Genomic DNA, 21,580 nt, shown 5'->3' with positions numbered 1-21,580 from the left:
CTCTCAGTGGAATTAATGGAACTAAAGGATCTCCCTGCAGAATTTTCTGACTAGATGCCCTTTTGTTGCTTTCTCTGGAGCTTCAGCAGCAATGTCTGTGTGCAGAGCTGGGGGCAGCAGCTGGCCCAGCAGCTGTGCCGAGCAGCAGCAGAACTTGGTGTTGCCAGTGCTGCTGCCGTGGCCCTGCCCCGCTGCCCTGGTGGCCCTGGTGTTGCTGTAGGGCCTGAGTGCTCTTGGGGCCGGGCACAGCCCTGGGGGTGGCAGTGCCGGGGCTGCAGCAGGGACAGGCCATGGGCACTGCTGGGGCAGTGCTGATGCCTCAGGCCAGGCCCTGGGGGCTCCAGGCTCCTTGCCCAGGCTCTCTCAAGAACACGGCCAGGCCAATGCTCAGCACAGAAAACCCCCATGAGCAGCCCCAGGCTGGCCGTGGGCAGGCTGGGGGCAAACAACATGGATGGGGATCTGCAAGGCCCCTGGGGGAGATGGGGAAGAGCAGCAGAGCAGGGGCTGATCCATTCCCAGTGTGCTGGACAGCCCAGGCCAGCGTCCCAGAGCATCCTCATAGAGCTGCCAACAACATCCCTCCTCTGCAGTCCTGGCCTCTCCCCCAGCTCACACAGGTTCCCCATCCTTGCAGGCACAGACACGGCAGCACTGGCTCAGCAGCCCCTGTTTGCATTGCATACAGCAGCAGGAGCACCCTCATGCTGTTGGTGTGGGGACATGAACCTGAGGGAGCACAAATGCCATCAGCCCCTGGGCCCAGCAATGGCTGGGGGACACCAGGAAAATCACTCAGCTTTATCCTGGCCTGTGCAGTCAGCCAGAAAGTTTGTTCCCATGAGCTGGGAGTTTCCTGTCCCACTGCAGACGCTGTTGCTCAGAGCCAGGGCTGCCTGGCAGCCAGCCCCAAACTGCCCTGAGCATTTTTTTTGCTTCACCTTTGCTTTCTTTACTCTTCCTGCTACAAATTTCTTCTCATTATGCAGCCTTGTTCCCTGCCCTGCAAACAGCCCATCCCTGTTTGCCCTTTCCTCTCTGGCCCCACTCCCCATTACAGTTCCTGACTTGGCACCCTGGGAACGTCCCTTGGGGAGCAGGATCATCCTACAAGTGCTGCGGGAATTGTCTGCAGGCTCCTGCAGTGCCTGGTGCTGCTCCCTTGCCAGAGGCACCCCAGGCCAGGGGGGCACATCTGGGTTGCTGTGTCTGGCTCTGGGGCTCCCTGTTTTGGGCAGTGAGGAGGATCTGCAGAGGCTCTGCAGGACTGACAGGATGGGCTTTGCGGCTGCCAGGAGAATCTGAGGGACCTGGGCTGCAGCAGCTTCTGAAGAGGAGGCCCAGGGCTCATCCTGCAACTGCTCCAAGGGTGGTTTCAGAGAATCCCTGAATGAGCAAGGCTGGAAAGGACCTTGGAGATCATCAAGTCCAACTTGTGCTTTGACACTGCCTTGTCTCCCCTGGGCCTCCTCTTCTCCAGGATAAAAAACTCCGGCTCCCTCAGCCGCTCCTCACAGGAGTTGTGTTCCAGACCCCTCCCCAGCCTTTTTGCCCATCTCTGGAAATGCTCCAGCCCCTCCATGTTCTTCCTAACTTGGGGAGCCCAGAATTGGACACAGCACTTTAGGTACTGCTCAGTCATTCCCAGCACAGGGGAAGAATCCCTGCCCTGCTCCTGCTGGCCACACCATTCCTGATACAGACCAGGAGCCATTGGCCTTCTTGTCCACCTGGGCACACTGCTGCCTCGTGTCCAGCCTCCTGTCCATCAGTTCCTGCAGGTCCCTTTCTGCCTGGCTGCTGTCCAGCCACTCTGTCCCCAGCCTGTAGTGCTGCCGGGGTTGTTGTGGCCAAAGTGCAGGACCCAGCACTTGGTCTTGTTAAGCCTCACCTGGTTGGATTTGGGCCCTGGATCCAGCATGTCCAGGTTCCTGTGCAAAGCCCTCCTCTCCTCCAGCAGATCCACACTCACACTGCGCTTGGTGCCATCTGCAAATTTGCTGCAGGTGGACTCAATCCCCTCATCCAGGCCATCAGTGCAGATATTGAAATTCACGCTGGCTGGCTCTGATCCCTTGGCCATCCTGTGGGTGCCATGGAATGGCACTTAAGGTGATCTGTTCCATAACCTTACTGGGCACCAAGGTCAGGCTGACAGACCTGGAGTTCCCCAGCTCCTCCTTCCAGCCCTTCTTGGGAATGGGCTCACATTGGCACCTCCAGTCCTCTGGGACCTCCCTCCTGAGCCAGCACTGATGGTAAATGATGGAGAGCAGCTTGGGGAGCTCATCCACAGCTCCCTCATCCCCCTGGGATGGATCCCATCTGCTCCAAGAGACACCTGTGAGCATCTGAGTGGCTCAGCAGGTCCCCAGCTTCTTCCTCCTGGATTACAGGGGTCTGTTCTGCTCCCTATGACCATCTACCAGCTCAGGAGAAAACTTGTACTGAGGACAACCCATCCTAAAATTTAAAATTGAGACAAACAAGATGTTAAGTCGAGCAGGCTTTTCCTCATCTTCATGTACTGTATTCTCCACTGTACCTAAAAAAGTGTAGAGGTTGTCCTAATCCATGTTTTGCTATTAATTTATTTGGAGAAACATTCAGTATTATTTTTCATAGAAATGGCCAGATTAAGTTCTAAAGGAGCTTTCACCTCTTTCCTTTTCTTAGTGTGACTTAACGACATCCTTAAACATTTCCTAAGTTGCCTGGCCTTCTGTCCAAAGGTGATGTTCCCTCTTTTTTCCCCTGAGTTCCCACAGAAGCTCCATGGGCAGCCAGGCCAGTCATTTTCCTCACCAGCTCATCTTTTGCCACACTGGGACTGGCTGCTCCTTCCCCCTTAAGATTACTTTCTTGAAATGTGTCCATCCTTCCTGGATCCCTTTGTTTTTAAGGACTGTTTCCCTTTAAAAAATCAGTATCTGATTTGGTACTCCCCAAATCTGCATCCTAAAGAGGCCAAAGTCTGCCCTTCCTAATTCCAGTGCAGAAGTTTTGTTGCTGCCCCTCCCTCTTTCACAGAACATTGAAAACTTGATTATTTCATGGTCACTGTGCCCCAGATAGCCTCCGAGCCCCACATCTGCCTCCAGCCCTTCTCTGTTTGTGAACAGCAGGAGACAGAGCTTTCCTTGGCAGTGGGAGTGTTACAAAATCCAGTAAAACAGAAAATTACTTAACCTCAAAGTAGCATTAGAAGCAGCATTCTTGATTCAGCTGGATGCATGGGGGAGAGCTCCTCCCAAAGCCGTGCATGCTGAGCACAGAAAGTTTCTGTTCATTTTCTGTATTTTGCACACATATTCATTGGTTGTCCTGGACTAAACACATATATTATATTCAATTCCCCAAAATCATTAACATATTTCCCCTCCCCTTTTGAATGCACCCTTCTGTCCTGGGGGTCTCTCTGCTAGTCCCTGGTGGTCGTGGACCCCAATGTTCCTGTGGGCCTGGCTGAGCTGGCAGGACACTGAGGCTGGTGAGCTTCCAGTTCCCCTTCTCACACAATGGGCATTGTGTGGTATCCATGTAGGCCTGGGGTTTTGCAGAACAACCTCCAGGTGTGAGCTCAACTGGTGTAGACAATTTATCATCTGGTAACATGAGGTCACAGAGTGAGCTGTGACATCACAGAGTGGGTTATGGGAGGTCATTGAGAAGCTATTACATCATAGACTGCCTCTATGATATCACAGAGACAGCTGAGATCACAGGGGAGCAGTCTGACATCACAGAGCAGACTGTGACATCATGAAATTGGCTGTGACATCAGGGATCAGTTGTGTGACATTAGAGAATGAGCTGTGACATGACAGAGCAGGCTGTGACATCAAGAGGCACTGTGTGACATCCCAGCAGGGCTGTGTCAGGTCACTGGGTTGGTCACTCTGCCCCAGCTCCCCCTCACAATTTCTCCCAATAAGTCCAATGCTGTCCATGCCCAGCAGGGTCCCTGTCCCCCAGGATCCCCCTGGTCCACCTGGAGCCACAGCATCCACCAAAGGATGTTCCACAGGATCCACCCCAGAGCCTGAAATGGGGACAAGGGTCCAGGGCTGTGTGACCAGGACATCAAAGACGTGGGTTATCCAGGTCACTGGGGCCCGGGTTTGGGTTGCCCAGGGTAAGAAAGATGTCTGGCAGCTGGAGCAGGGTCTGGGAAGGGCCTCCAAGGTGGGGCTGGAGCCCCTGGGGCTGTGAGCAGAGGCTGAGGGAGCTGGGCTTGTCCAGCCTGGAGCAGGGAAGGCTGAGGGGCTCCTCATGCCAGCCTGGCAGTGCCAGCAAGGAGCTGATGGAAAACACAGAGCCAGGCTCTTCACCAGGGGCTGGTGGGAGACAAAAACCAATGGGTGGAAGGGGAAAGAGGGGAGATAAGCCAGGGCATGAGGAGATGAAATGAGTCAGGCCGGTTTTAGCATTTCCTCAACACCAAAAGCAGCCTGACATCCCTTCTCCATCCACCACTGTCAGCTTTGCAAATCAGGAATTGTTTGAGCTGTTTTGTCCCCACTCCAGGATGAGCATCCTGATACAACAACTTAATTGTGTTTATATCTATCAGAGAACCACATTTGTCTAAAATTAATTTTAGTATGGAAATCACTTGTGGATGGTGGACTCATCAGACATTGCTTGGACATTGCACATAGCTCAGGGAAGAGTTTGATTGTTATAAATTGTGTCCTGTTCAACTATGGTCTGTTGGCCATGAAGAGAAACTTCCTGTGCCTCTGAGTCTCACCAGTTCCTGACCCCCAGAAGACACAAACCTGATGAGTTGTGCTTCCCACTCCAGTGGTGGTACCTGCACCTCCCTCCATCCCCAGAGCAGAGCTCCCTTGACCTAGAAAGTCCCTGGCAATGCAGGGATGAAGGAAACAGGACAGGCTGTGGGGATCAGGGGCAGGGCAGGTCCAGGGATTTAGGGTGGTTGTGAGCCCAGGGCAGGACCTGGCCCATGGCCTTGGTGAACCTCATCCCATTGTCCAGGGCCCATGGATGGCTCCAGCCTGTCCAGATCCCTCTACAGAGCTTCCTGCCATCCAGCAAAGCCACACTGCCACACAGCGTGAGCTCATCTGGGAACTGACTGATGGTGCCCTCAATAGCCTCATCCAGATCAGCAATAAAGAGATTGAATTAACCAGGCCTCAATCCTGAGCCCTGGGGACACACTGGGATGTGACTCCATTCCTCAGCTGCTCTGAGTGCCAGGGCTTGGATGAGGGAAATGGTGGGGTGGGGGTAGGGACAAAATGTGATTGATTGTCAGCCATGAAGGGTCTTAATTTTCATATCTGTTCAGAATGCATTAGGAGGTGTGGGGATCCATATAATTTTGACATTGTTGATATCCATCTCTAAACAGGAAAACGTAAAAGGAAAAAACAGTTCTCTCTGCCTTCTTTTAAATATAGCATATTCACTTTGAATAGACTTTTGAAATGTGTCTAATTAACCACAGAAGAATTGAAAACATAAATTATTCCCAGGGGCTTTTATTGCTCAGGTGTTTTGAACATATGTTTATGAGCTTTTCTCACTGAATGACTGAAGAGCTCAAGAAAGCAGAGGCCTCAGGAGTGGTAAAATTCATCATCAACCTCAAAGTGGCTGAGGATCCATCTGCACCGTGGTCCCCAAAGTCATGCACAATTCCCTCTGGGACACCAGGGACATCTCCTACACTGGATGTGCTGCCCAAGTTTTTTTTTTTTTTGTTTTTTTGGTTTTTTTTTTTTTTTGGTTTTCTGCCCAGCAACAGAGTTTTATCTCTTCACTGTCATGTACTATGACCGCAACGTGTCCATCTGCAAACCCCTGCACTACGGTACCCTCCTGGGCAGCAGAGCTCGTGGGCAGCAGCTGCCTGGGCCTGTGGCTTTCTCACTTCTCTGCTGCTCACGGCCAATACATTTTCCCTGCCCCTGTGCCATGGCAATGCCCTGGGCCAGCTCTTCTGTGAAATCCCACAGATCCTCAAGCTCTCCTGCTCCAAACGTTATCTCAGGGAATTTGTCCTAATTGCTGTAAGTGTGTGTTTAAATTTCGGATGTTTTGTGTTCATTGTTTTCTCCTATGTTGAGATCCTCAGGGCTGTGCTGAGGATCCCCTCTGAGCAGGGATGGCACAAAGTCTTTTCCACCTGCCTCCCTCACCTGGCTGTGGTCTCCCTGTTCCTCAGCATTGCAGTGTTTGCTCACCTGAAGCCCCCCTCCATGTCCTCCCCATCCCTGGATCTGGCCCTGTCAGTTCTGTACTCGATGGTACCTCCAGCCCTGAACCCCCTCATCTACAGCCTGAGGAAGCAGGAGCTCAAGGCTGCAGTATGGAGACTGATGACTGGATTCTTTCAGGACCATTAAACTGCTGGTCAATTTCTGCACAACACTTGTAATAAAAGTCATCTTTGATAATTCTTGTTGGTGCAGTTGTGGTGATATTTTTTCTCTTGATTTAGGTATTCATATTGCCCACAAAGAAATGTCATTGTTTCTACCAATTCTCATTTTGTTTCTCTCAACCTTCCCTGTGGCCACAGACTGTGTCAATGAGGGGTGCACCCTCAGTGCTTTAAAGGAACTAAAGGATCTCCCAGCAGAGTTTTCTGCATAGATGCCCTTTTGTTGCCTTCTCTGGAGCTTCAGAAGCAGTGTGTGTGTGCAGAGCTGGGGGCAGATCAATGCTGGCCCAGTAGCTGTGCCAAGAAGCAGCAACAGCATTTGGTGTTGCCAGTGCTGCTGCCGTGGCCCTGCCCCGCTGCCCTGGTGGCCCTGGTGTTGCTGCAGGGCCTGAGTGCTCTCGGGGCTGGGCACAGTCCTGGGGGTGGCAGTGCCGGGGCTGCAGCAGGGACAGGCCATGGGCACTGCTGGGGCAGTGCTGATGCCTCAGGCCAGGCCCTGGGGACTCCGTGCTCCTTGCCCAGGCTCTCTCAAGAACATGCCCAGGCCAATGCTCAGCACAGAAACCCCCGTGAGGAGCCCCAGGCTGGCCGTTGGCAGGCTGGGGGCAAACAACATGGCTGGGGCTCTGCAAGGCCCCTGGGGGAGACGGGAAGGAGCAGCAGAGCAGGGGCTGATCCATCCCCACTGCACTGCACAGCCCAGGGCAGCGTCCCAGAGTGTCCTCATAGAGCTGCCAACAACATCCCTCCTCTGCAGTCCTGGCCTCTCCCCCAGCTCACACAGGTTCCCCATCCTTGCAGGCACAGACACGGCAGCACTGGCTCAGCAGCCCCTGATGGCATTGCATACAGCAGGGGGAGCACCCCATGCTGTTGGTGTGGGGACATGAACCTGAGGGAGCACAAATGCCATCAGCCCCTGGGCCCAACAAGGGTTGGAGAACACCAGGGAAACCACTCAGCTTTGTCCTGGCCTGTGCAGTCAGCCAGAAAGTTTGTTCCCATGAGCTGGGAGTTTCCTGTCCCACTGCAGACGCTGTTGCTCAGAGCCAGGGCTGCCTGGCAGCCAGCCCCAAACTGCCCTGAGCATTTTTTTTGCTTCACCTTTGCTTTCTTTACTCTTCCTGCTACAAATTTCTTCTAATTGCCCACCCCAGGGTGCCCAGAACTTGACACAGCACTCGAGGTTCTGCCCAACCAGTGCCCCTAAGCACAGGGGAATAATTACTGCCCTGCTCCTGCTGGCCACACCATTCCTGATACAGGCCAGGAGCCACTGGCCTTCTTGGCCACCTGGCACACTTCTGGCTCATGCCCAGCCAGCTCTCCATCAGTCCCTGCAGGTCCCTTTCTGCCTGGCTGCTGTCCAGCCACTCTGTCCCCAGCCCCTAGTGTTGTAGGGGTTGTTGTGGCCAAAGTGCAGGATCTGGCACTTGGACTTGTTAAACCACACCTTTTTGGATTTGGGCCCTGGATCCAGCCTGTCCAGGGTCCTGTGCAGAGCCCTCCTAACCTCCAGAAGATCAACACTCCCAGCCAACTTTGTGTCACCACGGTTCCATGAGGCTCCAGTCTGTCCCAATGATCTCCATGATTCCATGAGGCCTCCAAGTGTCACAATGGCCCTTAGGTTCCATGGGACCCCTTGGTGTCACAAAGTTCCTTGGATCCTTGAGTCCCGGAGTGTCACAATGGCGCTGTGGTTCCTCAGGGCCCTGCAGTGTCAGAGTGGATCCTTGGTTCCATGAGGTGAGACAGAGTAGAGATCCATTCTGAATTAGGTGAAGTGTCTAAGAGAAGTGAAAAGTCTGTGACGCCAAAGCTGAAAGAAAAGTCAGATGCCGGAGACAGTAAGACGACAGAGAAAGAAAAACAGAAATGACCACAAGGTCAATTTGCTCCCAACCTAAAAATTCCTTTGATAAAAGAGAACTGGCGATAAATGTCATGCAGAATGAATATGTATAAACCTATTGTGAAACTGTATGCATATGCACTTAGAAGAGAGATAAAAAGAGACCTGAAGTCTTCAGAAGTACACATGCTTTTTAGAGAAGCTTGCATCCGGCACGCATCGTAATAAAAGCATACCGAGCTTTACAACTTTTATAAAGTTGTGAACTTTCTTCTTTTCTCCGCAAAACAGAGGTCTGTCAGTGCAGCAACGCTCTCCTTAGTTCCACAGTGTCACAATGGCCTCTTGGTCCCAAGGGCCACCAAAGTGTCAAACATGTTTCCTTCATTCCATGAGGCCCTGAGGAGCAGCCCTGGCCCCTTGCTTCCACGGGGCCCTGCAGTGTCACAACGGCCCCTCATGACACCAGGTTCTGCTCTGTCACAATGCTCTGCATGGTTCCACAAGGCCCTGCACGGTCACAGTAGCTTCTTGGTTCCATGAGGCCTCAGAGTGCCACAATGAATTCCTTGGTGCTTCAGTGTCACAATGGAGCCCTGGTGACACCAGATGCTGCAGTGTCACCAGGGACCCTTGGTTCCATGGGGCACCACAGTGTCACAATTGTTCCCTCAGTTCCCAGAATCCCTGCAATGGAACAATGGCGTCTTGATTCCATTTTCCCCAGGCTCTCCCAAGGTCTCCTTGGTTCCTCAGTGGCACAATGGCCCCTTGGTTCCACAAGGCCCTGCAGGGTCACAGGGGCCTCTGTGGTTCCACCAGGACCCACACTGTCACTATGGACTCCTTGCTTCCACTCAGCCCCACAGTGTCACAGTGGCCCCTTGGGCTCTGTACTGCCATGTCACACACAGTGTCACCATGGTCCTCTTAGTGCCACCAGGCTCTGTAGTGTCACAAGGGTCCCTTGCTTTGCCAGGGCCCTGCAGTGTCACAATCATTAGAGAATCAACCAGGCTGCAAAAGACCTTGGAGAGTATCAAGTCCAACCTGGGACCCAACACATCCTTGTTACCAAGGCCATGGCACTGAGTGTCTCATCTAGTCTTTCCTTTAACACTTCCAGGGATGGTGACTCACCCACCTCCCTGGGCAGCCCATTCCAATGCCCAGTTGTGTGGAGAATATTTCCTAATGTCCAGCCTAAATGTCTCCTGGTGCAGCTGAAGGCTGTGTCCTCTTGTCCTGTCACTGTTCCCTGGGAAAAGAGCCTGAATGCCACCTGGCTGCACCCTCCTGTCAGGGAGTTGTAGAGAGTGATGAGGTCTCCCCTGAACCTCCTCTTCTCCAGGATAAACAACCCCAGCTCCCTCAGCCGCTCCTCACAGGAGTTGTGTTCCAGACCCCTCCCCAGCCTTGTTGCCCTTCTCTGGACACGCTCCAACCCCTCCATGTCCTTCCTAAATTGGAGGGGCCCAGAACTGGACACAGCACTCGAGGTGCTGCCCAACCAGTGGTCAGCACAGGGGAAGAATCACTGCCCTGGTCCTGCTGGCCACACCATTCCTGATCCATAGGAGTGACGGAGGTTGTATGAGGGAAATGGTGGGGAGGTGGTGGGGACAAAGTGTTACTGATTGTCAGCCACGAAGGGTCTTGATTTTCATGTGTATTCAGACTGCATTAGAAGGGTCTGGAGGTCAATATCAATTGGACATGCTGATATCAACCTATGTACAGGAAAAGAAAACCAAACATGCATTGTTTTCAATATAGCAGATTCACTTTGAATACTCTTCTGAAATCTGTCTAATTAATCACAGAAGAATTGAAAACATAAATGATTCCCAGTGGTTTTTCCTGTTTGGGTATTTGAACAAATATTTATGAGCTTTGCTCACTGAATTCCTGAACTGAAAAGTTCATGAAATAAGAGGCCTTTGGAATAATAAAATTCGTCAGCAACCTCCAAGTGGCTGAGGATCCATCCCCATCAGAGCAGCAATGAACAGAAATGGGCACAGCTTTGTGGCTGCCCCAGCTTTGGCATGGACCCTGGGTCTGAAGCAGGAGCAGCTCTTGAGGGCCCCAAGGCTCTTGTGCTGCCCTGGGTAGATGGGATGGCAGCAGGGGCTGCAGAGCTCTCAGCACCTCAGCCCGAGGGGAGCAGGGCAGCCAGGGAGCCTCCTTTGGCCTTGGCCAAGCACCTTCCCCCATGCCTGGGGCTGAGTCCTGTGGCAGCTGCAGCTGCTGCTGTGCCCTTGCCAGGGGCTGAGGCCATGGGGCAGTGCCCAGAGCAGCCTGGCCTGAGCAGAGCTGTGGGGCCAGAGCTGTCTGGGCTGGGCTGGGGAGAGGCTCTTGGTGCTGCCCAGAGCTCAGGGCAGCTGGCAGAGCTTGCAGGGAGCTGGGCTGGGCTCAGAGAGCCTGGCCCAGAAACCATCAGTGTCCATCTCAGCCTGGCTGAGCGTGCAGGGGCCAAGAAGAGCAGCCCAGATTCTACAAGTTCTCTGTGTGGGAGCTGAGCTTGCGACCCCTTGAGCCCTCTGAAGTGCTGGGTCTGCACCTCCAGCTCCAGAGGAGATGTGACAGATGGGAGCAGAGACAAATAATTTCTGCTGGATTGTTTCTTGTGTTTGCTTATACATGTGACCTGGAGTCATGTGTAGATGAGGTGTTTTTCATCAGATAACACTGGGAGAGTGATAATAATATCATTTTTTAGCTGAAAATACTATTTCATGCATAATACACAATAAGAAAAAAAAGACACATAATTAGAAGAGCATCTGAATTTTTAAGATTCATTGATGTCCCAGCAGTCAAACCCCTGAAAATAATTTCCTCAGGGCTTCCTTGAGATGAGAGGTGACCAGCAGAGGCCAAAGCCTGCCAGAGCTCTGTCCCAGCAGCTTTTGTCTGGGAGAACCCTTGCATACAGGGAATTTTTCAGGGAGAGTATTAATTTTGGCCATGGGCACCTTGAAGGGCGGAGAGTTCTTTTCCATAGGAAGGAAAGCTCAGAGTCCCAGTTCTCCAGGTGCTGATGAGAGGCAGCCCTCAACATTCCAAGATCAGCTAGGCCTTTCAAGTGGCTCCTGGCAGGCCAAACCAGCCAGACCTGTTTCATGTTCCCTTTGGTTTCATGGCGCTCTGCTGTGTCACAATGTTCTCCTTGTTTCTGAAGTGTCACAATGGCCCCGTGCTTCCATGAGGCCCCCACAATGATGTCCTTGGTTCCATGAGACCCCACAGGGTCACAATGGTCCCTTGGATTCATGGGACCCCTGCAGGGTCACAATGGTCCCTTGGTTCATGAGATCCTGAAGTGTCACCATGGTTGCACAGAAAGGAAAGCACAGAGCCCCATTGTTTCAGGGGCTGATGAACGGCAGTTACCAGAGGCCAAGGCCAGCCAGATCTGTCTGTCCTGGCAGTATTCATCTGGAAGCAACAGAAAAAATATCTTGGATACAGTATCTAGGGTATACAGAATTTTTTGGGCCAGAATCCCAATTTTAGCCCATGAGCACCTGGATGAGAAGGCCATTTATTTCCCTCAGGAAGCAAAGGACAGAGCCCCAGTGTTTCCAGGGCAGATTGGAGGCGACCATGAGAGGCCAAACTGAGCCAGACCTGTCTGTCCTTGCAGCTTTTGTCTGGGAGAAACCCTTGCATGTAGGGAACTTTGGAGAACTACCAATTTTGTCCGGAGCTGTGAGCAGAGACTGCAGGAGCCGGGCTTGTCCAGCCTGGAGCAGGGAAGGCTGAGGGGTTCCTCATGCCAGCCTGGCAGTGCCAGTGAGGAGGGGATGGAGAACACAGAGCCAGGCTCTTCACAGGGGGGTCTGGTGGGAGACAAAAGTCAATGGGTGGAAGGGGACAGAGGGGAGATCAGCCAGAGTATGAGGAGATGAGTCAGGCCGGTTTCAGCATTTCCTCAACACCAAGAGCAGCCTGACCTCCCTTCTCCATCCACCACTGACAGCTTTTCAAATCAGGAATTGTTTGAGCTGTTCTGTCCACACTCCAGGACGAGAGTCCTGATACAAAAACTTAATTGTACTTATATCTATCAAAGAACCACGTTTGTGTGAAATAAATTTTAATATGGAAATCACTTGTGAATGATGGACTCATCGGACACTGCTGGGATGTTGCACATTGCTCAGGGAGGAGTTTGTAATTGTGTGATTGTTATTTTAATTGAGTGATTGTTATTAAATTGTATCCTGTTCAACTGTGGTCTTTTGGCTAGGTCCAATGTGGGCTGGAGGGAGCTCAGACTTGCACAAGGCTGCTCTGAGTGCCAGGGCTTGGATGGGGGAAATGGTGGAGTGGGCGTAGGGACAGAGTCTGATTGATTATCAGCCATGAAGGGTCATGAGTTTCATATCCATTAAAACTGGATCAGGAGGTACATGGATTCAGTGTCAATTGAAGATTGCACATGTAAATTTATTACTAGTGAAAAAAAAATTACAGGACCTAAAAAAATATTTTCTTGCTGTCTTTTTAATCTCAGGGTAGTCACATTGAATAGACTTCTGAAATCTGACTAATCAACCACAAAAGACTTGAACATTTAAATCAAATTATTCCCAGAGGCTTGTCTGGTTAAGGTGTTCTAAATTTTAATGAGCCCTGGGACACTGAATTCCTGCACTGAAGAGCTGAAGGCTGAACAAGCCTCTGGAGCAGTCAATTTCAGCAGCAGCCTCCAAGTTGCTGAGGATGTCAGCAGCCCCCACTGAGGCCATCCCTGCCCAGAGACCGTGGGGGAATGGGCAGACAAGGACAGCATCCCTGGGGCTGGGGCAGCACAACTCAGAGGCACCAGCGGCTCCAGCTGGGAAATGGAGTGTGGAATGTGGTTGGGAAAGCCCTGCCTGGGCTGTGGCAAGCAGGACAGACAAGCCCTGACTGCCATTCCCCAAAAAACTCCCTCAATGAGACATTTAAAAGGAATAACAGCTGTTTGTGTACTCTGAGTTGGATGTACTGGAGAAATACCAACAAGAGATTCTTAGTAGCTCAAAACAACTAAATAGTCTTTATTGCGAACTTTAGAAAAGCAGAGAAACTTTGGCAAAAGGTTTAATACAACATTCAATCAATTAAAAAAAAAAAAAAAAACAAACTTCTCAAAGCAATAACTTGGCCCATTCAACTTCACAAATTCTAAGCCTTTTCAATGTAATGTTAATCAAAATTTGCAAGAAGAGAGAATTAGAAAGAGAGAAAGATATAAAAGATACAGAGGAGCACACACAGAGCTACCAACTCCTGGATTCCAGCACTGTTCAGATGGAAATCCATAAGGAGGTTGAGTCAAGATGTGTGCTTGCCTTGTGGTCAGCCTTCTATACCCTTTGCTCTTCATGGGCCCTTTCCCTAGATGGGACTTGGGCTCATTTGGTATCTCAGGAGCTGGGCTGGGGGCTGCAGAGGAGGCTGTGGAGCATTGCCTGTGCTGTGCCAGGGACTGGCAGACACTGCTGGGCTGGGATAGAGGCTCTTGGGGGATTGGGGTTACAGGGCAGGGCTGGGGTTCCAGGGCAGGGCAAGGCTGGATCTGCCCCTTCCTCTCCCACACATGAATTGTTTTCAGCCAACAATCTCCTCAAGTCTTTCCCAATAGGCAATGTTGGAGGTGGAATCCAAATTCTGGCCATGGGCACGTGGAGGAAGATGGACAGTTTTTTTCCATAGGAAGGAAAGCACAGAGCCCCAGTGTTTGGAAGGCAGGTGAGAGCCTCAATGGGCCAAGGCCAGCCAGACTTGTCAGTAATGGCAGATGTTGTCTGGGAGCAGTGTTTGAATATAGGGAATTTTGGAGGTGGAAGCCCAATCTCAGCCATGGGTTCCTGGAGAAACAGGACAGTTCTTTCCCAAAGGAAGGAGAGCACAGAGCCTTCCCCAGTGTTTTGTGGATAAAAGAGACTTGACCCTTGTGAAAACGCTGCCAGCCAGACATGTCCTGGCAATATTGCTATGGGAACAATCCCTGGATATAAGGAAATTTGCAGGTGAAATCCCAATTCTGGCCATGGGTGTCTGGAGGAGGACAGTTCTTTTCCATTGGGAAGGAAAGCACGGAGCCCCAGTGTTTCAGTAGAAGATAAGAAGCGACCCTGAACATGGCAAGGTCAGTTGGACCAGTCAGGCAGTCCATGGGAGGCCAAACCAGTCAGACATGCTCTGTGTCCCCTTGATTTAAGAGGCCCCATAATGTCACAATGGTGTCTTGATTCCATGGGGTCCAGCAGTGTCATAATGGATCCTTGGTTCAGTGGAGTCACACAATGTCAAAGTGGCCCCCAGGTTCCAGAAGACCCCAAATGTCACAATGGTCCCAAGGATTCCATGAGGCCTTGCAGTGTCACAATGGTCTCTGTGGTTCCCCAGGCCCCACAATAACATGTGATTCTTCTGTTCCATGAACCCTGAATGTCACAATGGAACTTTTGACCTTGGGGGTTTGCAGTGTCACAATGGTCTCCTTTGGCTCAAGAGTGTCACAATGGACGATTGATGACAGGAGGCCACTCTGTGTCACCCTGGAGCTTTGGTTCCATGCAGCCCTGCAGTGTCACAATGAACCCTTGGTTCAATGAGGTTCCACAATGTCACCATGACCCCTCAGATCCATGCAGCCCTGCAGTGTCACAATGGTCTCATTTGGCTTCACAGTGTCACAATGGACCACTGATGACACGAGTCCTCCCAATGTCACAATGGCCCTTTGGTTCCATGAGCCCATGAAGTCTCTTAATAGTGTCTACATGGTTCCATGAGGCCTTGCAACATCACAATGGACCTTGGGATCCATAGGGTCTCACAGTGTCACAATGGCCCCTTGGTTCAATGACCCCAAAGTGTCATAATGGTCTCCAAAATTCCATGAGGTCCGGCGGTGTCACAATGGTCCCTTGGTTTCATGGGGTCCATCAGTGTCACAAGGATCCCTACATTCCATGGAGCCACAGTGTCAGTACGGTCCCCTTCGTTCCGTGAGGCCCAGCAATGTCACAGTGCTCTCCATGATTCCATGAGGCCCTACTGTGTCACAATGGTCCCTTGGTCTCACAGGGTCTCACAGTGTCACAATGGTATCTCGGTTTCACAGGGCTCCATAGGGTCACAATGGTCCCTTGGTCTCACAGGGCCCCACAGTGTCACATTGGCCCCATGGCCTCACAGGGTCCCACAGTGTCACAATGGTCCCTTGGTTCCATGGGCCCTGTGCTGCTGCATTCCCCCCTCCCCTTCTCAGGCCGCCCTGCCAGCTGAGAAATGCTCCTTGGGCCTCGGCCTTGGCCAACAGCCCCTGGGCTCAGCTCCTCTGCAGCTCATCACAAGCACTGTCTGCTCCAGGCACTGCTGCTTCCCAACCAGCTCCTGCTTTCTCTAGGAGCAGCCCTGGGATCTGTTTTTGTTCTCTCACTGGCACAACATCCCTGTTCTCACACTGCCAAAGAAAGCTGTTGATGCTGAGTGTGACCAGGATGAACCATTGCTGGGACTGAAGCCCCTCTCTTGGGGCCCTACAAACAGCACTCCAAAATGAGCCCTTGGAGCTCTCCTGGGCCAGCGACTCCCTCTGAGTGGGGCCTCTCCCAGCCAGGAACTCTCCCATTTGCTGCCCTCGGGGATACCCAACAACGACAGAGCCTGGGTCAATCCCCCCCATTCCTTCAGGCTCAACCCTTGGCCCACTGGGAAGATGCCAAAGGATCCACAGGGAGCATTTCCTGCCCTCAGGGGAATTTTTCACAGGTGCCTTGCACTGACTCTTTGTGTCTGTGTGCACACAGGAGTGCTTGTGCTGGGGAAATGTGGCAGAAATGCTGCTCTCTGAAAGGTTTGAGTTCCTTGGATATCTGAGTCAGTCAGGCCTGTAGGTAAGGTGAAGTCAACAAGGTCTAAGTGAAGTTAAATGCTGCTAAGAGTTGGTCTTTTGTGAAGTTGTTATGTTTATTATAAGTGTAGTTAAATATTGTTAACTGTTATTCCTTTGTTGAAATTGCTAAGACAAAGGTTTTAAATTAGGTTAAATACTGTTAAGTGCTGTGCTTTTGCTAAACTGCAAAGTTTAAGGTAGAAGTTAAGGTCGAGTTCTAAGTTAAGTCCTGTCAAGTTTGAGCTCTTTTAAGCTTTTGGGCTGTATTTCTTTTATCCTTGCCCTCATTGTCCTTGTGTCTCTCACACACACACAGGGACAGTTCTCGGTTCATTTCTGTTTTGATGGCCTGGATTTTGCTTGGTTTTGTTATTGCTTTGTTTCCTTGCTGTGCCTGAAGTGTCCAGTCAGGAGCAGAGTGACTCTCTCCAAGGAACTTGTGCTGCTGTCCCTTAATATGAAATCTAGTTTTTGCTGCTCCCTTGCTGGGGATTTTTTCAGCACTCTCAAGGCCTCGTTGGTACCAGGGTGAAGGAGCCCTGGCCCAGGCTCTGGCCCTGGGGGACATGGGGACGCTGCCAGGGGGTCCCTGTCCCCCTGTGCCACCCCCAGGACCCCGGCCCCCCATCCCCATGTCAGGCTCTGGGGTTGATCTCGTGGAACATCCTCTGGGGGAGGCTGCGGGGCCGGGGACAGGGGGACCTGGGGGGACAGGGGACCCCCTGTGCACAAGCAGGGTTGGACTGCTCTCGGGGGAACTGTGAGGGGGGCTGGGGCAGAGTGACCTCCCCAGTGAGCTCACACAGCCCCTGTGATGTCACAGAGTCATCTCTGTGATATGACACAGCCCCCCTATGATATCACACAACCACCTGTGATGTCACATGCCATGCTGGAATGTCAGAAAGCTCACTTGTGATGTCACAGAGCCTTCCCTGGCACATCACTCTGTGATGTCGTACAGCTGTGATGTAAGGACATAGAAGACTCTGTGATGTCACCCAGGCTGCACCTGCAGCTTTCAGGCTCCAACTCCCACCTGCTTTCCTTGCAGGAACTGCCCGAGACACAGAGGGATGTTCATTTATTCTCAGCCAACAAAGCCAAGGGAAGGCACACCTCCATTAAATGCAAAAGTCATTGTTCTCCTCGGCTCTGCCCTTCACTTGATCCCCACAACCTCTCCTATTTCTTTCATCCCTCCTTTACCAGGGACTTTGTGGGACAAGGGAGCTCTGCTCTGGCTATGGAGGAAGTTCCAAGTGCAGCCACTGGAGTGGGAATCACAACTCATCAGATACCTGTAATTTGAGGGACCAGGAACTGGTGAGACTCAGAGGCACAGAAAGGTTTCTCTTCATGGCACACATAAAATATGTGAACATGATAAAATTTAATAAACATCAAAAAACTTTCCTGAACTCTTTGTGACATTCCAGCAATATCTGACATATCCACCATCCACAAGGGATTGCCATAAAGGAAGAATTTTAGACAAAGACATAGGAAGAAGTGAAAGAAAATATATAAACACCACTAAGATGTGTCTAAGGAGTTATTTAAACTTCTGGAAGATTGGGCAACTCCCTGAAGCTCAGGGCATAGAGCCAGTAAAGGGAGATGCATTGGAATGACAAGAGAACAGCTGTGGGAGGGAGTCTGGGAGCAAGGGGAAGGTCATAGATACAGCTGGCCTAACTGAAGAGGTATCCTTAGACATGGCCATTTAAAGAGGACAGCTGGAAACACCTGAAGGAAGAGAGTTGTGAAATATTACACTTAAAGTTGGGGGCAAAGGTCGAGGAGTAGCTGATTATTTATACTCCTGCCATCAGAAGAAGAATCCAGTAGATCAGGAAATCCTGTTCCTGGTGGGAAAACATTTTCATTTCTCAAAAGTACCCAAGTGACCCAGATAAAAAAAGATTTCCTTGTATATTATGAAAGAAACAGGTATTAAAACCTATGCCCCCTTCCAGGCAGATAGAGTTGTGTCCCCCTGAACAGGCAGTGCCACTGGTGCCCCAAGGTGCCCAGCTGGAATTGGATCTCTCAGAGAGCACCTGAGGAAGAGCAGAGCACCTTGCAAGCTACAGGTCCCTGACAGCCCTACAGGGCTCCTGTCCCATCAACATCTGCTCTGCTCCAGTCTGAAACAGGGCCCAGCATGGTGCTGGGATCATCAGAGAGCTGAGGTGTGTGCTGGAATTCAATGTCCTCCCCATCCCTCAGCAGCCCTGCGTTTCCCGCCTGCAGCCTTGGTCTCCAGCACAGCCATGGAGGCTCTTTGGGCTCTGGACTGTTCCTGTAGCCTCCAAGGACAGCTGAGCTCTGCCTTTGGCACAGTCAGGCCTGGCCAGTGCAGGCCATGCTCAGCAATTGCTTGTTTGTGCCTGGCCTTGCTGTCAGCCCCGGCAGCGGCTGCGTGGCCCCTTTGTGGCCCTGTGCTGGCCCAGCCATGGTGATGCAGCCCATGTGCAGGCCCAGCGCAGGCCAGGAGCATTGTGGCTGTGAACGGCCCCTGTGCTGTGGTGCCCACAGTAGCCTTGGGGCTCTGTGCCCCATGGCCTCCCTGCTGGGCAGCCTCTGCCAGCTCCTGCAGAGCCCCTGGCACCTGTGGGGCTGCACAGACAGCCCTGCCCCTGGGCTCTACCAGTCTCGGGGCCAGCAGAGAGGCAGCCAGGGCTGGCCATGGCTGGGAACAGGCCCTGAGCCCTGCAGGAGGATGGAGCTGGGCCACAGCCAAACTCAGCCCAGGCCAAAACTGGGCTCAGCAGCCAGGGCTGCCAAGGGCTGGGCACGGAGGCTGGCGCAGCACTTGTAGGATGATCCTGCTGCCCAAGGGATGTTCCCATGGGGCCAAGTCAGGAACTGTAATGGGGAGTGGGGCCAGAGAGGAAAGGGCAAACAGGGATGGGCTGTTTGCAGGGCAGGGAACAAGGCTGCGTAATAGGAAGAAATTTGTAGCAGGAAGAGTAAAGAAAGCAAAGGTGAAGCAAAGGAAATGCTCAGGGCAGTTTGGGGCTGGCTGCCAGGCAGCCCTGGCTCTGAGCAACAGCGTCTGCAGTGGGACAGGAAACTCCCAGCTCATGGGAACAAACTTTCTGGCTGACTGCAGAGGCCAGGACAAAGCTGAGTGCTTTCCGTGGTGTTCCCCAGCCCTTGCTGGCCCCAGGGGCTGATGGCTTTTGTGCTCCCTCATATTCATGTCCCCATAGCAACAGCCTGGGGCTCCTCACAGGGCTTTTCTATGCTGAGCATTGGCCTGGGCATGTTCTTGAGAGAGCCTGGGCAAGGAGCATGGAGCCCGCAAATCCCTGGCCTGGGGTGTCAGCACTGCCCCAGCAGTGCCCATGACCTGTCCCTGCTGCAGCCACGGCACTACCACCCCCAGGGCTGTGCCCGGCCCCAAGAGCACTCAGGCCCTGCAGCAACACCAGGGCCACCAGGGCAGCGGGGCAGGGCCACGGCAGCAGCACTGGCAACACCAAGAGCTGCTGCTGCTGGGCACAGCTACTGGGCCAGCATTGATCTGTCCCCAGCTCTGCACACAGACATTGCTGCTGCAGCTCCAGAGAGGGCAACAAAAGGGCTTCTCTGCACAAAACTCTGCTGGGAGATCCTTTACTTCCTTTAAAGCCATCAAGAGTGCAGCCCCTCATTGAAATAGTTGGTGGCTGCAGGGTAGGTGGAGAGTAGCAAAATGAGAAATTGTACAAACAATGACATTTCTTTGTGGACAAAACAGAGGGGCTTTACAGCTAGCTTGCAAGCAAAGATGAGTTAATAGAAGAAATAACAGTTAGTGATTTTAGAGTATATTCATAGCAAGGAAGAAAACAAGGCAGTCACCATGGGAACAGATTAGTAAAGATTTATGAAAATTTTTGTAAGCTAGACTATGTGCATAAGTAGATGTTTATATGTACCCTATTAAATTTCTGTGAAATTTTGCCAATTATATTGGCAGTAATAGCTTTGCATCAATGATTAAAAAAAGTTATTGTGATGTAATTCATGACTTAAGATCACTCTTTTTAAAAAATATATTAACTACAGAACATGCAAAATAAAAATGTTTTCTTCTTTGACCCTAATCACGTGTGTGTAGGTCATGTCCAACCAAAGAGTATCAGACAATATTATTAAATTAAATCAAAGAACTTTCAAAATGTCATAAGAAGTATCAAAGATGATGTTTATTACAAGTGATTTGCAGAAACTGGCCAGCAGTTTAATGGTCCTGAAAGCATCCAGTCATCAGTCTCCATACTGCAGCCTTGAGCTCCTGCTTCCTCAGGCTGTAGATGAGGGGGTTCAGGGCTGGAGGCACCACCGAGTACAGAACTGACAGGGCCAGATCCAGGGATGGGGAGGACATGGAGGGGGGCTTCAGGTGAGCAAAGAGAATAGTGCTGAGGAACATGGAGATCACAGCCAGGTGAGGGAGGCAGGTGGAAAAGGCTTTGTGCTGTCCCTGCTCAGAGGGGATCCTCAGCACAGCCCTGAAGATCTGCACATAGGAGAAAACAATGAATATGAAACAACCCAAACCTAAACAGGAACTACCAACAATGAGCCCCAGTTTCCTGAGTTTGGACTGTGAGCAGGAGAGCTTGAGGATCTGTGGGATTTCACAGAAGAACTGATCCAGGGCATTGCCATGGCACAGGGGCAGGGAAAATGTATTGGCCATGAGTAGCAGAGCATTGAGAAAGGCGCTGGCCCAGGCAGCTGCTGCCATGTGGGCACAAGCTCTGCTGCCCAGGAGGGCTGGGTAGTGCAGGGGTTTGCAGATGGACACGTAGCGGTCATAGCACATGATGGTCAGGAGAGCAAGCTCTGTTCCCAGGAAGAAGATAATCAGAAAAACCTGTGCAGCACATCCTTTGTAGGAGATGTTCCTGGTGTCCCAGAGGGAATTATACATGGCTTTTGGGACAGTGGTGCAGATGGAGCCCAGGTCGCTGAGGGCCAGGTTGAGCAGGAAGAAGAACATGGGCGTGTGCAGGTGGTGGCCGCAGGCTACAGCGCTGATGATGAGGCCATTGCCCAGGAGGGCAGCCAGGGAGATGCCCAGCAAGAGACAGAAGTGCAGCAGCTGACGCCGCCGCGTGTCTGCCAATGCCAGCAAGAGGAAGTGCCTGATGGAGCTGCTGTTGGACATTTGCTGTTGCTGAACATGGGTGAGAGGAGTTACCTGTAACCAAAATCAAAGCCATTTCTGATACACCCTTCCCTGGAACACACACAGAGCTTTTGGTATTCAGGTGTTCTGTGGCTTTCTTTTAAAGCTCCCCCCGTGTCTTTCCTGCTATTCTTAAGTATCAGAAAACCTCAGCTTTTCTCCAGCCCTCTGGAAGAGCAGAGTGAATTCCCTGAGGCAAGATTAAGAGTAGAGACTGAGGGG

At 51.7% G+C, this 21,580-nt stretch overlaps 1 protein-coding gene across 1 annotated transcript; it reads right to left on the bottom strand.

The window, feature by feature from the left end:
- Positions 1-20,404: 20,404 nt before the first annotated feature.
- LOC134432775 (olfactory receptor 14C36-like) lies at positions 20,405-21,337 on the bottom strand. Its single transcript, XM_063181685.1, has one exon. The coding sequence runs from the start codon at positions 21,335-21,337 to the stop codon at positions 20,405-20,407; it is 933 nt and encodes a 310-aa protein (XP_063037755.1).
- Positions 21,338-21,580: the final 243 nt, after the last annotated feature.

This window comes from Melospiza melodia, assembly GCF_035770615.1.
Source record: "Melospiza melodia melodia isolate bMelMel2 chromosome 7 unlocalized genomic scaffold, bMelMel2.pri SUPER_7_unloc_1, whole genome shotgun sequence".
Lineage (NCBI taxonomy): Eukaryota > Metazoa > Chordata > Aves > Passeriformes > Passerellidae > Melospiza > Melospiza melodia.
Note: the sequence above shows the minus strand (reverse complement) of the source record. Positions and strands in the feature narration are given on the sequence as shown.